We start from the raw sequence: 20,039 nt of genomic DNA, 5'->3' as shown, positions 1-20,039 counted from the left end.
TCAACCAACAACCACCTTTTTGGCCTTCTCCGCTGACTCTGGGTTTACCTTCTTACAGAATTCAGAAGGTTCTTAATGATACCTCATTACTTAATCTTACTGCTGCTGTGCTCTCCCTAATCTACTGACCCCACAGAAGGCCTTATCTGGACAGGCCATTCATACAACAAAATAATATTTTATGCTTCTGTAAAACATTTTCATCTGAAGTGTTTTGCGAACAATCTCTACCAACGTGGCTGGATTTCTGTTAGATGCAACTATCTGCACACAAAAAATCTAGACACGTTGGGATTGTCAGCCTTTGCACATGGGTAAGCTTCTACCCATCCTGAAAACATACATGCAATTACCAATACATATTCATAAGAAACACATTTTGGCATTTGAATGAAATCAATCTGAATATTTACAAACGGTCCCCATGGTGGGGGATGTGCTGCCCTTTTTGTTTGTACCCACATTGGTTTACCCACATTTGGTTTACCCACATTTACCCACATTTACCACATTTGGTTTACCCACATTGTGAGCCTGACAAGAATTTATCCCTTGCTTTGGGATCCCTCTGTTTATCAACGGTGATGGAGGCACTCATTTCACAGGAAGAACTGTACAGCCTCTACCAAGTGGTTACCTATCAAAACCATATACAAAATGTTAAAGAACACAACCGTTGATCTTCCCTCTCCCTGCAAATGATTCATAAGACTACATCTATGAGCTTTGAATTGGAGGGATCAGCAGTTAGAAAAGGGCTGGCAGTCAACTCAATAGTGCTAACATGCCTACGATTGCTAGCATACACATGAGTTTTGGCTTCTGTTCTCCCTCCTGAGACTGGTGCTGTGTCACTTGGGTAAGTCATGTTGCTTCTCTATTACCTTAGATGTAAAACAAGGAGATGTTTAATATTGTATTTGCTTTAAAGCAGTGGTAAGAATCTTTAACTTTTCCCAGGAAGGAAAAAAAAAGAAAATGAAATGAAGTAGTTTTATTCACTTCTAATCCGTGTAAAACGACTGCTCAGGCTTAGTAGGCTTACTATGTAAAAATATATATTTTACTGGTAAAGTAGGCTGGAGAGGGTTTTAGCTCTACCTTCTGAAGTATGAGAACCTGCTTTACCTATTTAAACTGCACAGATGCTGGGTAATATCACTGAAATCTAGATCTGGTGTTTTGGCCATGAGAGGGCTCACCTGTTTCACTCAATGTAACAGACATCCTTCGAGAATGCAAATCCTCTTGAGTAGTACTGACTGGCCAATTGCTTTGTGTGAGAACAAAAGCCATCAGCTGCAATGTACAGAACTTTGAATTTATGGTACTAGATATATATATATATAGATATAGATATATATGCAATTTCTTGAATGAAGCAATTTGATGGAAAAGGAAATATTTAATATTGAAAGAGCTACCCACCATCACTCCTATTTTGGTGAAGAAAATGTATCTATCTAAAATTCTGCCAAATATCCTGTTAAAAAATTGTCATGTATACACAACCAAAGGTGAAAATAACTATCATCACAGACAGAAAAAGTAAGATTGCTGTTGGTTTTTGGACGTGTGTTATTGCAGAGCAAAACTGTAGGTTGATCTAGAATATCTTGATTTGTGTGGAGCTCTACTGAACATTGCAAGTATTTTCCTTTTTATAATCAATCTTTATTTAACAGTGTAGCCACTTGCCTTCTGTTTTACAGCATGCACTTAGTTTTAAGTGGCAGCAATGCCTTGTGCAGAGGTATCTGGATTACTTGCGGCAGAAACCAAATTGTTCCAATGCCCTCTATTAACAGGGTTGATCCGCTGTCTATAAAAGAAGGGGGGGTGGAAACAAGTAGACTCAAATTATTGATTGAATTAATCTCTCTTTAGTCTTGCTTGTGTTGAGGAAAACCCAGTTATTACAAACTTGTCTGTTAACTAGAGTGAACAGCTCTGAAAGCAAAAGCTGGATTCTCTTACATTATCTCAAGATGTGTTCGCAGACTCTAGTTTCAACAGCACAAAATACTGCTCTCAGTTACATCTTTGGAACCCCCGACTTCTCAGAAAAGTTGCTGAAGTGCCTCTGCTGCCTGGTCTCCGTCGTCTCTCCCCCTCCCCCCCCAAGAAGTAGAGGGACCATTTTTGCTTTGTTTTCCTTTTAAGAGCCCAGGCTGTCAGACTGGGTCCTTTGGTCACACAGAGCCCACTTCTCTCCTTACCTTTCGCCTTGGACAGAACTGCAGGGTAAACCCAGCCTGTTTGGTGAGCTGCAGGACTCCTTGCTTTTTTCTCATTTGGACTGTATTAGGTCCCCGGAAAGGGGGCGTTCTTCCTAAGATGTACAGCGGGAGGCCCAAACCTCAAACCAGCTCTACAGCAACATCAGTAGCCAGGGAAGGATAGCTGGGGTGACAGAGGCACCAACCATCACTCCCCGGGGGTGCCCTATCATGCTAGCTCTTAGTGCTTTTCAACCATAGCTCTCAAAGCACTTTACAAAGGAGGTAAATTTCATTATCCCTGTTTTTACAGAGGGTGAAACTGAGGCATGGGGTGGTGAAGTGACTTGTTTGAGGTCACCCAGCAATACAGTAAAGGGGGTGGGATTAGAACCCAGGTAACCTGGGTCCCTATCCACTAGCTGTGCTGCCTCCACAAAGGTATACTAAGACTTCCTGCCTTTCCGACAAACTAGGTGACATTAACTTACCAGGCCATGATCTGTTAGAAATAGACCTAAGCTGCACTTACCGAATAAGAGAACAAGTGACCCTAATAGTAGTGCGTACCAATCTTTAATGTGGTTAGTCTTCTGGTACCCCTGGCAAGTAGGGAAGTGCTATAATCCCCATTGTACAGATGGGTAACTGAGGCAATGTGTAATCGTGACTTTGTCAAAGTTTGTGGCAAAAGAGGGAATTGAAGCCAGTTCTCCTGAATCCCAGGCTACTTCCTTCACCTCAAGAACCATCTTCTTTCCCAAGAGGCAGGATCTGGGCTGTCACTTAACAATCTTCAAAAAGTCAGTCGTTTCTACTGGGTCTCCTGTTCATTGGTTGGAATTGGTGAGGTTCTAGCACAGTGTTTCTCAATTTCTTTCCCCCCCACGGAACCCTTGCGCGCACATGCCATACCCTCGGAACCCTTGCCCACCCGTGCCATACCGTCCGCCGAAAAGTCAAGGAAATCTTCCTCTCTTCGGCAGCGCGGTGTTTGCTTGATTCAGCGGCGCGCTCTCAGGGCCGTTTTCGGCGGCCCCATCAGCTGCTTGGCGGCACAAGATTTTTTTAACATTCGGCGGCACGATACAGCTTCTTCACGGAACCCTTCCGCTAGGGTTCCGCGGAACACCATTTGAGAATCACTGTTCTAGCATATACCAGTGTTATGGTAACTTCCTGCCGCCCATAGTACATTTCACTTACAGTAAGTATGCGTCTCGCTCCAGATTACTCAGATAACGCTGTGTTTCACCCTGGTAAAGTGACTGGTATCTACTATTCCCTGTGCACTTTTCTTGTTTAGTGATGTCATAGCGACCAACACCAACTGGGTTCTGAAAAAAGAAAGCCAGATGTGGTTCTGCATTGTTAAAGGTGCAGTCATACAGCCTGAAAACCAAGAATCTGGACTATTTAACAATAGTAATCACCATCACCGCTTGCACTTGAGAATGGAGGAATTAGGGCCAGATCCCTCCATTTATGTTGATGGGTTCAGAGCCTATAAAACAACCATCCTAACCGGTTCCAATTTCCCTTAAAAGACGTTGGGCATCATTCCCTTGAAATGTGATTTCCCCAACAGCTCATGACTAGCTCTTGTCAAGTTCATCTTTATAGCAACTTTACCACTGAAATTTAATCTGTGGAGTTCCTACATCAGTTACAAAAGATCTTCATCCTTGATCTTTTTCAAATTGCCTGTTGCCTGCTCTTCTGCATAAAGGCAGGAAACTGCATGGGAGTCTGCCTCATCCCTAACCATAGGGATTACTTTAAATTAAAGCTTTTCCTGGCTTCTTTGAGCCCTTCAGGCTTTGTTCTCGTTCACCAGGGGACACTTGAGACGATTATTACTATAGACGACACAAGAAAGGGCATTAAGGGAAGGAGCAGAATCTGCACCATCCCTTCAACACGCTGTTGCTAAAAGAAATTCTGTTTTTTCAATAATAGAAGGTGACTTTACGGATGTCTACAGCGCTTTGCCCCCGAAGGGATTAAATTCTGCTGCACAACTTAACATTCCTGAAATACAATCACTTGGGTGGAGGGCAGTGACCAATTGGTACATGGCATAACTGAGAGGGAGGAGAAGGGTGCATAGGGAATTTTGGCTAAGAAGGCTGAGCTACAACCTCCTTCTTTTATAAAAAGTACCACAGTGTCTCTAATATCCATACCAGCAATGGTATTTGCCGTGTTGTAGCTGTGTTGATCCCAGAATATGAGCGTGACAAGGTGGGTGAGGTAATAGTTTTTATTGAACCAACTTTTGTTAGTGAAAGAGACCTGCTTTCCAGCTACACAGAACTCTTCTTCAGAGCTGGAGAGCTCTGTGCAGCTGGAAAGCTTGTGTCTTTCCTTCACCAAGAGAAGTTGGTCCAATTAAAGATATCATCTCACCCCGCTTGTCTCTCTCAGACCAACAATGGCAGATGAGGATGCTGATCTGAAAGACCCCCCACTACCCCATGTTAGTTTGGAAAGGGCTGACTGACTATGCTGACCCTGGTTGGGGATGTACCTGTGGGGCTAGGTGTCTCGAACTTGATCTTTGGACCATTAGGCCACCTGTTCACCTGTATGTTTTTTATAGTTCCTTTCATCCAAATCACAAACTACAGATCTAGCATCAGTGTCAGCCACCTTGGGAGTGTAGGGTGGCAGCCAGTCAGCAGATTGTACATGACACCATCATAGGGGGAAGAGGAGAAAACATTTTGAATGATTGATTGACAGTAAATAGAACTACAATTGTAGTTCTTCTCCCCCCCCCCCCCCCCCGCTCCTCCATTGATAAATGAGTATTTTAAAAGAGAGCCCAGTAAATTCTGTGACATGACATCCCCACTGGGATTGCAAGGCACAAGACCACTCCAGCACTGGATCTCATTCTCTTGGGTTCTACATGCACCTGTAATTACTTATGCATAATACTTTTCCACACACAACTCTATACAGTATCGATTGCACCCAGCATGGGTTACTGCGAGTGCATGTTATTTTTGCAGTGAATAAATATGACTGAGATGAGTTATTGCACTGATGTATACAGTAAAAGTACAGTTGAAACTTTCTTGTGTAGGAAGCAGTGCAATGAGGTTATCCCCTGTAACCTTGTAGACCAACAGAGACTAGGAGCATCATAGATGTGACACTGTGAATTTCAGTGGGAAGGGAAAGAAATTAGGGCTCGATTCAAAGTCCATTGAAGTCAATGGGAGTCTTTCCAGTGATTTCAGATCAGGTTCCAAGAGGGGCAAGGGTGTTCATGTTCTTTAGAAACCCCATTAAGAAGAAGGCAATAGAGCAGCATTGTTTGGATTAGAAGGATTGTGATCTCCCATGGAAACATCAATAAAAGGTGTGAGTGTGTCATGGAAGAAGCAGAGCGCATGAACATATACATGCACCTACATCTATTACCACCAGAGATTTTTCCACTCACCATGTTTCCAATAAAGAGGCGGTATGCTTTCCGGTCTACTCTTTTTGCAGATGACCAAAATGGAGGTTGATTGAAGTACTCTGAGCGCTCCATGGGTTTTGGATCATGTGAGCCTGGCCCTACAGCATACTACAACAAAGTGAAAACCGGTAAATCATGGATGCACTTACATATGTGCCTAAAGTTAGACCCTGCTTGAGTACCTTGCTGAATTGGAGCCTTAGTTAATTCTGTTGTATTCTTCTGGTAGCCACATAACTGAGAGGCTGTTTCGTGAGAGGTATTCAGTGCAGGAAATAGTCATGGCTGTACTGCAATGGTGGGAATAAGCGCACCAGAAATATGAAGGACATAGGGAGCAATTTGCTGGAAATGAAACCATCACTTGAGCTAAGACTCCAACCTCCTATTTGCAATTGGCATTCAATACAGTGACCCCACCACTCTTTTGTTGACAACTGAGGTGTAGATATCCACCTTTGCTCATATGCAACATCCTATCACGTGGGTGTGGGGTGGGCCTGCCCCTTCTCCTGCTCTATTGAATTCAGAGGGAAATTTGCAATGCAGTTTGAATCTGAAACGGAACCATGCAAAATACCTCCTTACTTCAACCAATTTATTTACCATGTGAATTCAGAGTCCTGTTTGCTAATGTTTGTGGCTTCCAAATTAACGACTCTTTAATCCTATTAGCCCTGAAGACCCAACACAGCTGAGAGACAGTGAGCTGGATTCTAGTCCTTCTCATGTATCAACAAAATTGGTAGCTAAATTCCAGTGATAGATCTTTATTGTTGATGATGTATGAAGAGAAGAGAACCCAGCTTGACCTTCAGGGCCCAGGGTGAGTTTGCAATGTTGGGAATTAGATAAACTATCTTTTCACGTATAACCTGAGCAGATTTGAACTGGAATCCCTCGGTCTCTAACCATTGAACCGTCTGATGTTATTTTTAATTCCTATGCTCCAAAGTACTTAAGTATGTGCAAAAGTTTAAGCACATGCTTAAATCCCATGAAAAGCTCATGTTTAAAGCTAAGCATGTTGTATTGTGCTTTGCTGATTGGGTTGGGATTACTCAAAATTCATCTTAAAGTTGCTGAATGGGGGCCATAAGTAGTTACATTAGCAACATGAAAGTACATTGCAAGATGCTGTCAGCCGGGAACATAAAAATGCCAATTGTAATTAAAAGACCTTAATTTTCAGATAATTTGTGATAAAAATAATACATGCCGAGAAGCACTTCTTTCAAAATGCTTGGCTCAGCAAATGGATACCGTCATTTTAATTTAGCTCAACTAGACACAACAGGGTTGGCTACCAGCACACGTATAGGTGGGCTATGTCCTGCCAAATGCCCTCGGCCACCCGCAGAGTTCACTTGTAGCCAGCCAAGACACAGCCCAGAGAGGCTTATTACTATCAGAGTGTGGTTACTCTCTTGCCATGCTACCTGTCAATCTCAAACTGTACTTAAAAAATGTTAGGAGGTTTATGCAATGAATCCTACCACAATGAAAAACGGTTGTAGGAGGATAAGGGAATGTAGCTGGGTAAGGGGCTGAATCACCTTTCCAGGGCTCCTTTGGCTATTTTGTTATTCTTTAATCATTTCCTAATGCATAGTTTCTTAACCTGTGGTACAGGGTACGCGAGACAGGGGGTACCCGGGGAAAAACAGAGTGAAGGGGAGGTGGGCGGCAGCCCCGGCTTCTTGGGGAGGTGGGCAGCAGCCCCCGCTTCCTGCCCAGTCACAGCTCCCAGCTTGGAGGCGGGCGGCAGCCGCCACAGTCCCCAAAAGCCGGGCTGCAGCTGGCTTTTGGGGAAGGCACGCAGCAGCCACCCACTTCCTGCCCGGTCCCAGCTCCTAGCTGGGAGGTGGGCAGCAGCTGCCTGCAACATGCCCAGGTGGCAGCCTCCCTCCCTGGCTCAAAGCCTGGTGGCCAGAAAATTTGTCAATTTCACTGCTCTAGCTGAGCAGTGAAATTGACAACTATGACAGCCCCAGATTTCATCAGTTACCCTCTTTTCCTGTCTTTCTTTCTCTCTCGCCCTCCTTCCCTGTCTCTCTCTCAGCCCTTCCTCCTCTTAAATCTATGGCAAAAAATTTGGCGCGGCGCTTTATGTTCCCCAGCATTGGCATGCCGCTCAAAACCTCCTAACTGTGGCCAACATCACCTCTAGCCCAGGTACATACTTGAGTTGTGCTCCCCTGATGTAAATGTGGTAACCCTACTCACACTAGATCTGACATCTGTCATACCATGGCCTTATATACTCAGCCCTTCTTCCAACATATGGTTTATATTAGTCTGTAAATATAAAATCCCGTGGCAAATTGAGTGTTGGGGTACTTATTAACATTTTCAGAAGTTAGGGGGTACTTGCTACTTAAAAGGTTGAGAAACACTGTCCTAATGTACCCACACCTCCAGGTTTCCACTTCATTTGCACCCCTTTTCCCTGCCCCACCCCCAACTAGCCTTAGCTCTCTTTTATGGGATAATGCCCACTTCATGCTCACTCCCCCTCTGTAACAACTAAGCGGGGAGCTGTTTAACAACCCCATTTCTTTTTAAAATGAGTGTAAAGTTTCCAGAGGCCAGAGTTCTCATTGATGCTGAAGGGCATCCAGGCTTGTGGGGGCAGACAGTGAGGCCTTTGAATGCCTCCTGGTATTTCCCCCACAGCTGCCGCCTCAGCCCCTAAAGTTGCCATATTAGTTTAAGTACTCAGTTGGGAGCCTTAAAACCAGCTTCCAACTCAAAGAGCCAAGTGGAGTCAGCATGAGAGAACGAGACGGGGCCAGAATGCAGGTTTCAGCTGCCTTTATTAGTAATAACTGAGGAGCAGTAGTAAAAGACCATGAGTCTTTCAGGCTACTCATTTTCTCCCTCTCTAGCCCATCCTGGCCACAGGGATTTCTCTGATCCTTTTGGTGATGAGCTACCAGCTGGGAACTGGTGCATGGCTGTAACCCTACCAGAGGAAAGGCTGATCCGAACATGGCTTTGGACAGCCAGGCCCCAGCCCTCCCAGTGTCAAATTTTGACTGCATGGAGAATCCTCCACAGGGCCCAGGAAAGGGAAGATGATGCCCTGGCAATAGCCGACCATCCTTCTATATGAGAGCACCGCAGACCAGTCCAGCACAATCACCACCCTGCCCCAATCCACACAGGCTGCTCTTCAGCTCCACATTTCACCCATGGCTGTCCCAGGTCTAGAGGTCCAGGTGGTTTTCCTGCCTTTTCTCCCATGGTGCCATGCAGTGAATGAGCAGCAGCTGGCGACCTGCACAGTAACATTTACAGCAGAGACAGGAAAGGAAAGGAACATGGTGTCACTGACCATAGCGCGTGGACACTGGCCGAGTGTGGCCCAGAAGATCCGCTCCGTGGGGCAGCCGGGGTTCCGAGCTAGGGAGCTGAAAACACCTTTTTTCTTTCTGTCCTTGGTGTCCAGCTCTTCCACAAAGCTCTTGATGTTGCTGGTGCTGAGCTCAATGCATTTCTTCTAAAGAGATGAAAGAGAGGAAGGGGCATCGGCTGCTGCTGGAGAAGACGTGAGGCGAGAGTCTGGCAAGCCTGCGGCCCTGCTGGTGCCAGCCACAGGGGCTCCTATATCTCTGCACTCCTGGAATCTAATTCAGCCCCCAGATGAAGCTGGCAGACAGATCCCACTGACTTTAGTGGAACTGGATAAGGCCCATAGACCCTCATTCAGATACCACTGACTACTTGATACCCTTGCTATTGACCTGGATCACATTTACCCTCCTCCATGGGCGCTCTCTGCCCCACCCTGAGCTCTCTAGGGCAGATCTCTTTCCAGTGGGTAATAAACGCACTCCACTGCCGTCTGCATCCCAGCAGGTGAGGGCATATTCCAGGCTGCCAGGCAGAAAGGCAACTTCCAAACAGAAGTTTTTAAAGGAATATCTCCTCAGACTCCATCCAGAACAAGGCGAAAAGATTGCCAATCAGCAATCTTATTCATTTTAGGTCGCTGGGGCAGTAGCAAGAGAAGCCATGAGTCCTTTTCGTTGTCCAGACCAAATGAAGGGCAAACAACACGCAAACTATAAAGCAAAAAGTAAATGAGCTACGTAGGGCGAGATCTTCATGTAAATTGTAGCGTCACAGATTTCAAAGGCGTTGTATTGCTTTACGCCAGCTAAGAATGTGGCCCTCTGTTTTAATAATCTAAGTTGTTAGTAACAACAGTAAGAATGGGTTTGAAAACTCTGCTCTCTAACTGGACAGCACCCCTCTCAGGGCAACAGTCTGTGAGAGACCTCACACCAGCTGGACTAGTTTGTGCGTTTAACTACATTATTCACCAACGCAAAGGTGTTTTACCAAAACCAAAACCCTCTTGCAAGGGTACATACTTCCACAGCGTAATGTCCACAGATAATAGGCTTTGACCTGTCTCCTGTGAAGGTGTCATATGGACCACGATTGCTGACCACACGTTTCAACATCTCATCTGTACTGTTTTTGAGATTGTAGGTGGCTGGCCCCAAACCGCTTCCCTAAAATCAACAGGGAGGAAAAACAACCATCAGTGACAATATTAAGCTCTCCAGGTGGTCCTGGGGAGGGAAGTCCTAGGTCAGGCTCATGTGCAAGCCAAGACATTAACTACAGGTTTGTTGCTGTATGCTACACACAGACTGCTGTTACATATTAGGGTAGCACCCAGAGGCCCTCACTGAGATCAGGATCCCATTGTGCTTGGTGCTGTACAAATACCTAGTGAGAAACAAACCTTCCTCCAAAGAGCCATGTCCTGGGCTCTGCCTATGATTTTTCGTCTCACCCCTGCTGCTCAATCTTGAGTGGTCAAATAATAAACAAGTAGCCGCCTCTTTGTTTCAATCATCCCTTACAAATGCTGTCCCCCTCGCACCCTGAATTAAAAGCTGCACCAACAGAAGTGCAAGTGGGGTGGTCCCTTGGCATGGCAGCCTTGAAACTGAGTGGCTTGGGCCATCCTCTTCAACTGCCTGTAAATTTACAGACAGTCAGTAAAAAAAAGTACAATTTTAACACTGTCTGTAAATCCATAAATAAATGAAAATGTCCGTGAAATGGGGAAGAAATAAAACATTGTATTTTGACATTGATTGTCATCATTCAGAGCCACTCCTTGTATTGTAAAAACTACACTGACCATGACTTAATCAGTTTCCTGTTTTCTATTACTGCACACGCCCAAAGAACCTGATTGATCAATTCACTGAAGCTAAAACAATGGCATAATTCCGAATTCCTGTGTACAGGAAATCGCGAGCGAGTACACACTTTTGTGACATTATTGTTTTGTTTATGGTCTTTTTAGTGATGTCAGTAAAAAGTTCACCGAGTCAGTAAAAAAACATCAACTTCAGATCTTCGTGTCAGTAAAAACCAAAAACGTAAGATTGGCAACCCTGCGAGTCATGGCGTTCAGGCGGAACACTCCTAGGAGGCCCTGGATGGGACAGTGCCACCTCCATGGGATCCTGCCCGTGCGCCTCTATGGAGGCCTTCCCTGGGCAGTGTATTGGGGGCAGGAATGAGAGCTGGGGCAGCAGGCATTCTCTGTGGCACCATCCCCTGCTGACCCCCTGGCTCCCTGGGCAGTAATATAAACAGGAGTTCATGCTCCATTGAAGCTTGAGTCCGGCCCTGTGATCTCCTGTGGATTCCCCTTCTGAGCAGCCCTGGCGGGCTCCACCAATGGCAGCACGGCTCCTGAAGGGCCCATACCACCAGAGGGAGCTGTGGAGCAGCCAGCTCTGCAGGCTGGCTCCAGCCTTTTATTTCTGGGGGCGGTGGGAGGGGGTGGGGGGAGTGGGGTGTTTCTCTGCCCTACAGGTACTGTGAGGTTGGGAAGCATCAGCTCCTCCAGGTGAATCTCACTGGCTTGTCTTTTGCTTTTGGAAGCTGCTTGCCCAGATCCGCCCCTCAACCCCCTCCAGGCAATGCAAGCTGTCTGCATCCTCTCTAGAGAGCACGGCAAATGCTGGCACCTCCCTGCACCTTCAGAGACGCCTGAGGGCTCCTGACCGGCCAAGAGATGAAGACCTATAGCCACTCTGCTAGCGTCTGCTGTACTAAACAAGGCAGCAAAATCCCCCGAGGGGGTCAGCGCCCAGGGATCCCTCCCTTCTGTTCTGTCTGGTCACTCGAGCTCTGGGCAATGGCGGCTATGCCAGCCTAGATGGGCACTGAATGGAAAACCTAGAGCTGCTACAGACTTGCCGCAGCTGAAGGTAAGACACGTTTTTCGGTTTTGCTGTCCATTATCCCTCGAGAGTTGGCCAAGCATCTCTCCTTCTCCTCCATCAGGGCATAAGGGTTTCCGTTCTTGCCGTAAGTTCCAGGGCCCGGATAGCAATCCTGCAGAAAAAAGAGGGAGAAGGTTACTAACAAAAACGGAGACAACTGCCAATCAAAAGCCAGATTCTCCCACTGAAGCCTAGGAAGAGTAGTGATTCCTTGTAACTTAGCTGGGCCCAGAAGCCCTAACCGAAACCTGGGCCCTACAGAGCTAAGTAGTGCATAAACAGCCAGATAATCAGCGCCCTGAAGACTTTCCTCTCTGAGGTATTCCTCTGTGGAGACACGCTGCCCCAGGGAGGTGTCTCATAGGAGCCCAGGGACTGCAACTGTCGATGGTAATAATTACAATACCTAGCTCTTGTGCAGGGTTTTTCATCAGTCGTGCACAAAGCACTCCACAATCTTCAATGTCCTCGCTACGCCCCTGTGAGGCAGGGCAGGGCTGTCATTCCCATCGTACAGAGGGGGAACAGAGGCACAGAGAAGCGAAGTGACTTGGCCTAGGTCACACAGGCAGTCCATGGAGGAACAGGGTCTCCCAAGTTCTTCTGCCCTGCACTATCCTTCCTCCTTGGCCCCCCAGTGTGAGGGAAGACAAGGGGAGGAAGGCTCCTTCAGGGTGTTCCCCTACACAAGGCCAGGCCCAATCTGAAGCAGATGACCTAAAGGAAATCCCAGTAAAGAATACCAAAGATCTCCCTCTAGACTAGAGGAGATCAGGCAGCAATTCCCTTTCCCTACCACGCCCTGCCATGCAAACTTGCTACCTTTGGAGCTGAAGGACAGCTGTCGCCCTACTCTACATCAGAGTCAAATCTCACTTGCCTCCAGGCAGTGGTGCCTGCAGCACATAATTACATTCTAGGTCTTTATGATGCCTGTACAAATGCCACCCTCTTCGTGCTTTTATGTCTGGGGTGAATGTTTCCCGCTACTCCTTTCCTATTGGAACCAATGAGGGGTGTGGTTAAAAGTCTGAAAGGAGAATTTGGTTCTAAATTCAGCCACTTAGAAAGAACGTTTCATCCCGACATTTCAAAGCCCTTTGCAAAGAGGATTCGTATTTTACAGGTGGGGAAACTGAGGCACAGAGCAGTGACGCAGATTGTCCCTGGACAAAAAGTGAGTCAGTGGCAGAGCCCAGAATAGAATCTCTGGGTGAAATCTTGGCCCCACTGAAGTCAATGGCAAAGCTCCCATTGATTTCAAAGGAGCAGGATTTCACCCCCGCATCGCCAGGTACAGATCAAGTACAATCTTTGCATCTGTCCAAGCAAATAAAGGGAAATCTTGGAAGGTACTTGATTTAAAAAAAGTATGAAAAGATACTTAGGCGACTAAGAAATGAAATCTCTAATTATGAAATTATTAATTTTATGAATGCATTGGCACCCGATGCCTGGCCAGCACAGGCAGTTCTGTTGCCAGTACAGTAAGCTGTGATTCACGCAACCTCCCACTGCGCGTCACTGTTGATTCACGCATCCAGTTGTAAAATCAGCAATCAGGTGGCTATGCAATGGAGGCTAGGATTAATACAACATTCTAGGGCTGTGGTGGCACAGGAGATATTTGACTGTTGCTCAGTCGCTATGGAGGAGGGATGCTCCACAGTAATGACCCAGTTTTTAATTTCTTCTGCCAGGCAGTGCAGGTGGTAGGATGGCAAAAGTGGCCAGCCTGAAAGGTTAGAAAGCATCTTGGTGGAACTAGAAGTCTTTGCTGGGGAGTTCTGCGGCTAGGAGAATATTTGCAGAGCATTGTTCTGTAGCAAAGCTATTTTAAAAGTTAACTATCACTATCCTGTGCATACTCTGGACTCATAGAAGATGGGACATATATGTAAATGTGCATGCACCCATATACATATACTAACTCACTGATGCTGCATATAGATTCCGTATTTAGGTAGTATGATGATGAGCATTACAGAAATGTCTACGATAGATACTGATTGGATAGTCTGCAATATAGACACACAAAAATATGGACTCCATCCCAGAACTATACTGTGCACAAAACTCCCCCGTGAAATCAGTGAAGGGCCCACATAAATAGGGCACCTAAATAATGTGACATAGAAAACACTGATACCGTGGTTCAATTTTTCCCTACATCAGTGATGTCTTATCTGCCCCCTTTCAATAACTCCCTTGTTAGTTAGGATGATTTTAGCTGGGCTATCACCAGACCATATCAGGCACTGATGAGCAGAAAGCAGCTTTCTTTAACCCTATTAGTGGTAAGATCATCCAAATCAAACAACTGGAAAATTGAACAGCAATCAGGAAGCATAGCTGGGTGTTAGCCCTTATTATTTCTTGTGCCACCTAATGTACTTTTAAATTTTGCACAATTGTAAAAGAGATTGTAATTGTAACTGTTTTGGCCCCCAAAATTGTGTATCATATATTATTAGATGAGCCAATAATAAGATTTAGCTCTGCAACAAAAGGTATCAGATTAACTACCTTCCATGTTTCTTGTCTAGTTACTACGGTATCTTTATTGCTTGAATCTGATACATACCCTAATGAAGTCTCTAAACCTCTCTTCTCCAGTGTCACAAACACCTCTAATACTTGAAGGTCGGGTCTCTTGTAGAAAATCTTTGATGTTGTAAGTTCCTGGGCCCAGTTTTTCTTTCTTATTGAGAAAAAGATTTTAAAACTTTAATAACAAAAGCCAGGATGCTAATTTAGTCATGCAAATCACTGCACCTCTATTTCAATCTCTCCTGTGCTGCTTAACATTTGAAAGATTAAACCACAGACATGGTCCGATTTCTTGTCCACACGTAGGGAGAAAAACATCAAATTCAGATCTCACCAGATACTTGCATTTCTTCAACGTCTCCTTAAAATTAAAATGGGGCATCTGGGTAAGTCGGGCCGCTTCCTGTGCTTTGGCCCAGCCGGAATTTGAAGCTTTCTCCTGCAGCACAGCGGCGCTAAAGCTTCCATGGTCAATATTGTAGGTGCCTGGGCCTAACTTTCTGCCCTAAAATGAAAGGTAGGGTTAAACCTAACGGCTTGATTTACCATGGGGTGAAGCTAGTTTTACACTGATGCAACACCATTGAAAAATGGAGTGCTACAGTGGTGAATCAGGCCCTACGAATTGTAATCATATTGTTTTCAAATTCTCCTTACCACAGGCAAATAGAAAGAGAATTTATACTAGGGTCAATGGAGCAATAGCAATGTGTGCCGGCCGAGGACCTGCGCCCGGATTCCTAGCAAGCTGGATAAATTGCTGACACATGAAATCTACTCAAAGATTCTGTAAGTACACATGACATTGGGAGGTAAAACAAACAAAAGGAAGATGATAGACAGAGCAGATTAGGTTAGATTGTATAGAACCTCATATAGATAGAACCTATATCATGAACATCACAGGAGTTTTGCCTTTGTTTTCATTGCCATTGGGCCCATATTAAATGGACCAATTTAGATTAGATTCAGTAATATTTTCAAATTAATTGAAAGCAGCAGAATGGATCCATTCAGATTTTTCATGGACATTGAATTCTGGAAAAAGAATCCAAACGTATAATTTTTAGTTCCATTCTGTTGCTCAGTTCTGCATCTGGAGCTGAATATGTGTTTGCTTTTTACGTAAAATAGAGAGACAGACTCACCAACTCTGAAGAGACCTGTCTGCAGTAGGGCGCCTGTGTGTATGCACCAGGTTTCTTACAGTTTGGATAAACTGCTGACACATCAAATCTAGCAGAGGATGATGTAAATAAACAGTAAATTTTGAGTTAAAACAAACCAGGACTCATTTTACAAACATGAATCCTGGTCCTCTGAACACCTAGGACTTGATCCAATGGCTATTGCAGTCTGTAGAAAGGGTCTCATGGACATTGATAGATGTTGTATAAGGCCCTTAGTACTGGATTTAGGGCCCAACACCGCAAAGACACACGTGCTTCATTTTGGGAGTAGTCCCATTAAATTCAGAGGGATTACTCGTGCTTAAAGTGAAGCACATGCATAAATCTTTGCAGGTTTGGGGGCTAAATGCTTTCTGCACTGAGATGTACTGTACAAATTACATACAGAGACCACTTTATCTACTGCTGAAATACAGCCACCTCTGATGTGAATCATGGCAACTGACTGTAATGCTACAGAAATTGAAGTACAGTTTCTCCAGTGGAAACCAGAGAAATTTTATGTAGGCAGAAGAGAATGACCCAAATTGGAACGTGGCCAAGATAATGGATTTAAGGGCCACTGTCAGTTTAAAAATCATGTTTTGAAACAAACAAACAAATATCCATCCCTAATGTTATTAAAACCTAAGGCTATTAAAACTGAATTTTAAAAATCAAATTTGCTGTTACTGTGTATGCTTTTTGTTTTTCCATTTCTCTCAACTTAGACAATGAAAACCAACTGGCCATTTCCACATTTTTATTTGCTTCTAACCAATTTTCCTCTCAAATTATCAGGCACCAGTCAAAGGGCGTGACGTTTGAGTTGCAAACACTATAAGGAAATGTTAATATTTTTTAAAAATTCCATTGGATTTTTCTTTTTAAATATATATTTCTGTTGCTTTTAAAGTTAAACACTTATTTTTTACAAAATCTAAGTTTGGAGTCAGATTGGACCTGACCAATGTCTTTTAACAACTGCCGTCTGTGAGATCTTTAATGACAACAAGTGATCAGAACCTTGCCTTTCTGTTTCATCTGGAAGAGGCCACCTCCAGGTGCCCAAATCTGTAGCCAAAACTCTTGAAGAAGTCAAATGGAGCTTAGATGCGAACGCTGGTAACATAGCTATCCCCAGCAGAATTTCTGACCCAACCTATATCAATAATAATTCAGGCCACATTCTTAGCTGATGTAAACAGGTGTAGTTCCGTTTTACAACAGCTGAGAAATCTGGCCCCCTCACTTACCAAATTCCTCTGCATTTAAATAGATATATTTCTATATTGTACAAATTAAATGAATTAAAATAAATTAATATTCATAAAGCACTTTGCAGGAGAAAAGCAGTCTATGAGACCTTGAGCCTGCAAACTCTAATGTGCTAATCCCTCAACTGTGAAAAGTCAAGGGACTTGAAAGGAATTGCTCATGTGAATCAACTTACTCACTTGTGTAGATGTTTGCAGGATCAGGGTCTTAGCGCCTTGTATTATATTGAAAATCCCAAAATAGGAACTAGGTTTACAGATGCATAGACTTTGAGGCCACAGGGGACTATCACGAGCTAGCAATGTTTCTGTATTTTATTAACAGATTGAAAACTTGCTGCTGTGTGAGCTAAATAAACAGAATCTCTCTCTCCTGCTGTTCGGCAACAGGAAACTAGTAAAGGCACGGCAGGCCGTCAGCGTTCCAAGAAGGCAATGCATCTGCATAAGGAATACCAATAATAGGTGTTTGTTCTGAATAAATAGCACAGATCATTTTAAATAAGGAGCAGAAGTAGGGGGAAAACCCCAATCGGTGTATTTTAGGCTAACGATCTGGTTAAAAATCTTGTCCATAGTTCAAATATATTACGGCAGAGCTTTTCAAAGAGTTGTGTGTCTAAATCCCTCACATGGCTTTGAAAATCTCAACCAATATATATATTATTGTGTTATTAAAACCAGCATTCAAAACCCTTAAATATACACTACATACTGGAGCCATATGATTGTACTGATTTAAAAAATACACAGTCAAAGCAAAACCATGGAGCACAGGGCCAGATTGTGGCACAGTCTTACGCAGCCATGCAAGAGTGTAAGGGGGAGTATGGTCCCCCAAACCCATCTCTGTGCAGCCTCCCCAGATCACTCAGTGCAGTGGGAGCGAACAGTTTTTGGAGGCCACTGGATCCCACCCACACAGGTGGAAGTGGGCAGAGATGGGTGGGAAGTTGGCAATGCCTTGACACCACTTGCCAGGGTACCAGCTAAGCCAGTATGTAGGGGAAGTGATCTGCACTTGGTAAGGGGCTGCTGCAGATTGCTTCCCTGAGGGAGCAAGTGGGGAGCAGGGAAGGAAATGTGACTCTCTGGGGCTCCTCCCGGGGAGGCGGGGCTCAGCTTGGCATCACCCCTGACATGTGGCTATGCTTAAAGGAAAGCCTCTGGAAAGCAGATTCTGGAGCATGTTCTTTAAAAAATATTGTCAGTCATGTGCCAGACCATTTCCGACATCAGGTGCAAGGTGTAGTATTTTGAAATGCAATTCACTCTTTTACCGAGAATGGGGGAAGTCATAAAGATAGTCAGGGTCAGCCAGAAAGCCAGGGGTCCCCAAACCTGCTGGCTTATTTCTGAAGGAGAGGATTCTTCAGAATGGGATCCCAGCTCCTCAGATCCATTCAGTCAGGTTATGGTAACCACTACTGGATATGCAAAAGATCCTGCAGGAGCGTGTAACATATGGGCAAGAACGCACCATGCATGCAATGTATGCAGACCTGCCGCAGGCTCGATCACCTGGAGGGAGACTCCCTGGCTTTGCATGTACATATAGGTATTTTTACAGTATCTCCCTCCTATGAAGCAGGATTCTGCCCTGTGCGACAGAGACATTTGAAAGCTCATTTCTGTTTCCTTGGAAACTCCCTCCTGCAGTGTGTCACAGCTTGACAGTCCTGCATGTGGGTGCAGGAACACGTGTGCATGGGCTTGCCGTGTATAACAACATGTGACCTTGTGACTGCATGTGTGTATGTGATTTACGCGTGTACGGACATGCACAGGCTGCATGGCCAGGTGTGTGATCTGCGCGCCCAAGAATGTGTGAGCTGTGTGCCAGGGAGTGTGTGCTCGCTGTCGTGTAAGTGTGTAAGTGTGTGTCATCTGTGTGTGAGGGGTGTTGCGGGGGGGTGGTGAGAATGTGTAGATGATCCAGAAGCGGACAGGGGCCGTGCCCAGTTCTCCCCTAACTCTGGAAATCCACATCAGCTGCAGGCTGTGCTTGTCCCCTCTGGAGCCTCCTGTGGGTGGTGGCGCTCACCTGGCTGTCTGCGTGCCAAAGGGGGCACCTGTAAAGCCCTTTGCAGCCATTCTCTGCTCCCTGGGGGTGGAGGGAGGCCCCCTCCCCAGTGGCACAGCTCCCAGCAGCTCTGGAATGCTGCTGCCATGACAACCCCATAACTTGTTGCCCTTCTGTTCCCATGAAAGCGGAGCTTCAAGGCAGCCCATTGCATGGGGGGGCCTCTGGCTCAAAGCCTCCTGTACCTCTCACAGCTCAGCTTCAGGCCCTGCTGCGCTGGGGAGCGGAAGGCAGCTCACCTTTGATCCTTATTCAGTTTTGATCCATTACATTTTGCCAGACATGCACGGACTCGGTGAGCAGACATGCCCCTTGCCCGGACATGCACGGACTCGGTGAGCAGACGTGCCCCTTGCCCGGACGTGCACGGACTCGGTGAGCAGACGTGCCCCTTGCCCAGACGTGCACGGACTCGGTGAGCAGACGTGCCCCTTGCCCGGACGTGCACGGACTCGGTGAGCAGATGTGCCCCTTGCCTGGATGTGCACGGACTTGGTGAGCAGACGTGCCCCTTGCCCAGACGTGCACGGACTCGGTGAGCAGACGTGCCCCTTGCCCGGACGTGCACGGACTCGGTGAGCAGACGTGCCCCTTGCCCGGACGTGCACGGACTCGGTGAGCAGACGTGCCCCTTGCCCGGACGTGCATGGGCTCTGTGTCCAGGCCCCGTGGTGTGTGTCTGACCGGAACCCTGAGGGTCACCCAGCAGCAGCGTTAGTAAAGACACACTGACCCGGACAGTGTCTGGCCCCAGAATGGGTCCACCAGGGGGTGGGAAGAGTATAAGAGTCTCCTCCACTTCTGCAGTCTTGCACAGGGAGGACCTCCCACAAGGCCCCCCACCCTTCTCGTGCCCCCCTGGGTGAAAGGTAGAGGGGGAGTCGGATCCACTCTGGCTGAGCCAGCCTGGTGCACCATCTCATGGAGTGCTGCAGCAGAGGGAGAAAGCATGGGCTGCTTGTGCAGAGCCCCCAGGAGGGACTGCGACTGCCGTGTAGTCCCT

General features: G+C 45.9%; 1 protein-coding gene across 1 annotated transcript; it reads right to left on the bottom strand.

Moving 5' to 3' along the window:
• Positions 1–1,725: 1,725 nt before the first annotated feature.
• Positions 1,726–19,047, bottom strand: CIMAP2 (ciliary microtubule associated protein 2). The gene is made up of 10 exons (XM_067535580.1): positions 18,998–19,047; positions 15,656–15,743; positions 14,842–15,012; positions 14,542–14,658; positions 11,932–12,069; positions 10,074–10,217; positions 9,032–9,196; positions 5,674–5,802; positions 3,426–3,556; positions 1,726–1,822 (listed from the first exon to the last, which is right to left on the bottom strand). Exons 1-10 carry the CDS (start codon positions 19,045–19,047, stop codon positions 1,726–1,728), a joined length of 1,230 nt encoding a protein of 409 aa, XP_067391681.1.
• Positions 19,048–20,039: the final 992 nt, after the last annotated feature.

The sequence above is a fragment of the Emydura macquarii genome, unplaced genomic scaffold (genome assembly GCF_026122565.2).
Source record: "Emydura macquarii macquarii isolate MOO-44397 ecotype Brisbane River unplaced genomic scaffold, CSIRO-AGI_Emac_v2 contig_3506, whole genome shotgun sequence".
In the NCBI taxonomy this organism is placed as follows: Eukaryota; Metazoa; Chordata; order Testudines; family Chelidae; genus Emydura; species Emydura macquarii.
The sequence above is the reverse complement of the archived record's forward strand: the minus strand, read 5'-3'. Positions and strand labels throughout refer to the sequence as shown.

Excerpts from the sequence above, each read along its gene's own strand:
- CIMAP2 (XM_067535580.1), bottom strand. The coding sequence starts at position 19,047 with ATGGCTGCAAAGGGCTTTACAGGTGCCCCCTTTGGCACGCAGACAGCC. Across the intron at positions 15,744-18,997 it reads TTTGGCACGCAGACAGCCAG|ATTTGATGTGTCAGCAGTTT; the intron begins GTGAGCGCCACC and ends ATCCTCTGCTAG. Across the intron at positions 14,659-14,841 it reads TGAAGAAATGCAAGTATCTG|AAAGAAAAACTGGGCCCAGG; the intron begins GTGAGATCTGAA and ends TTTCTCAATAAG.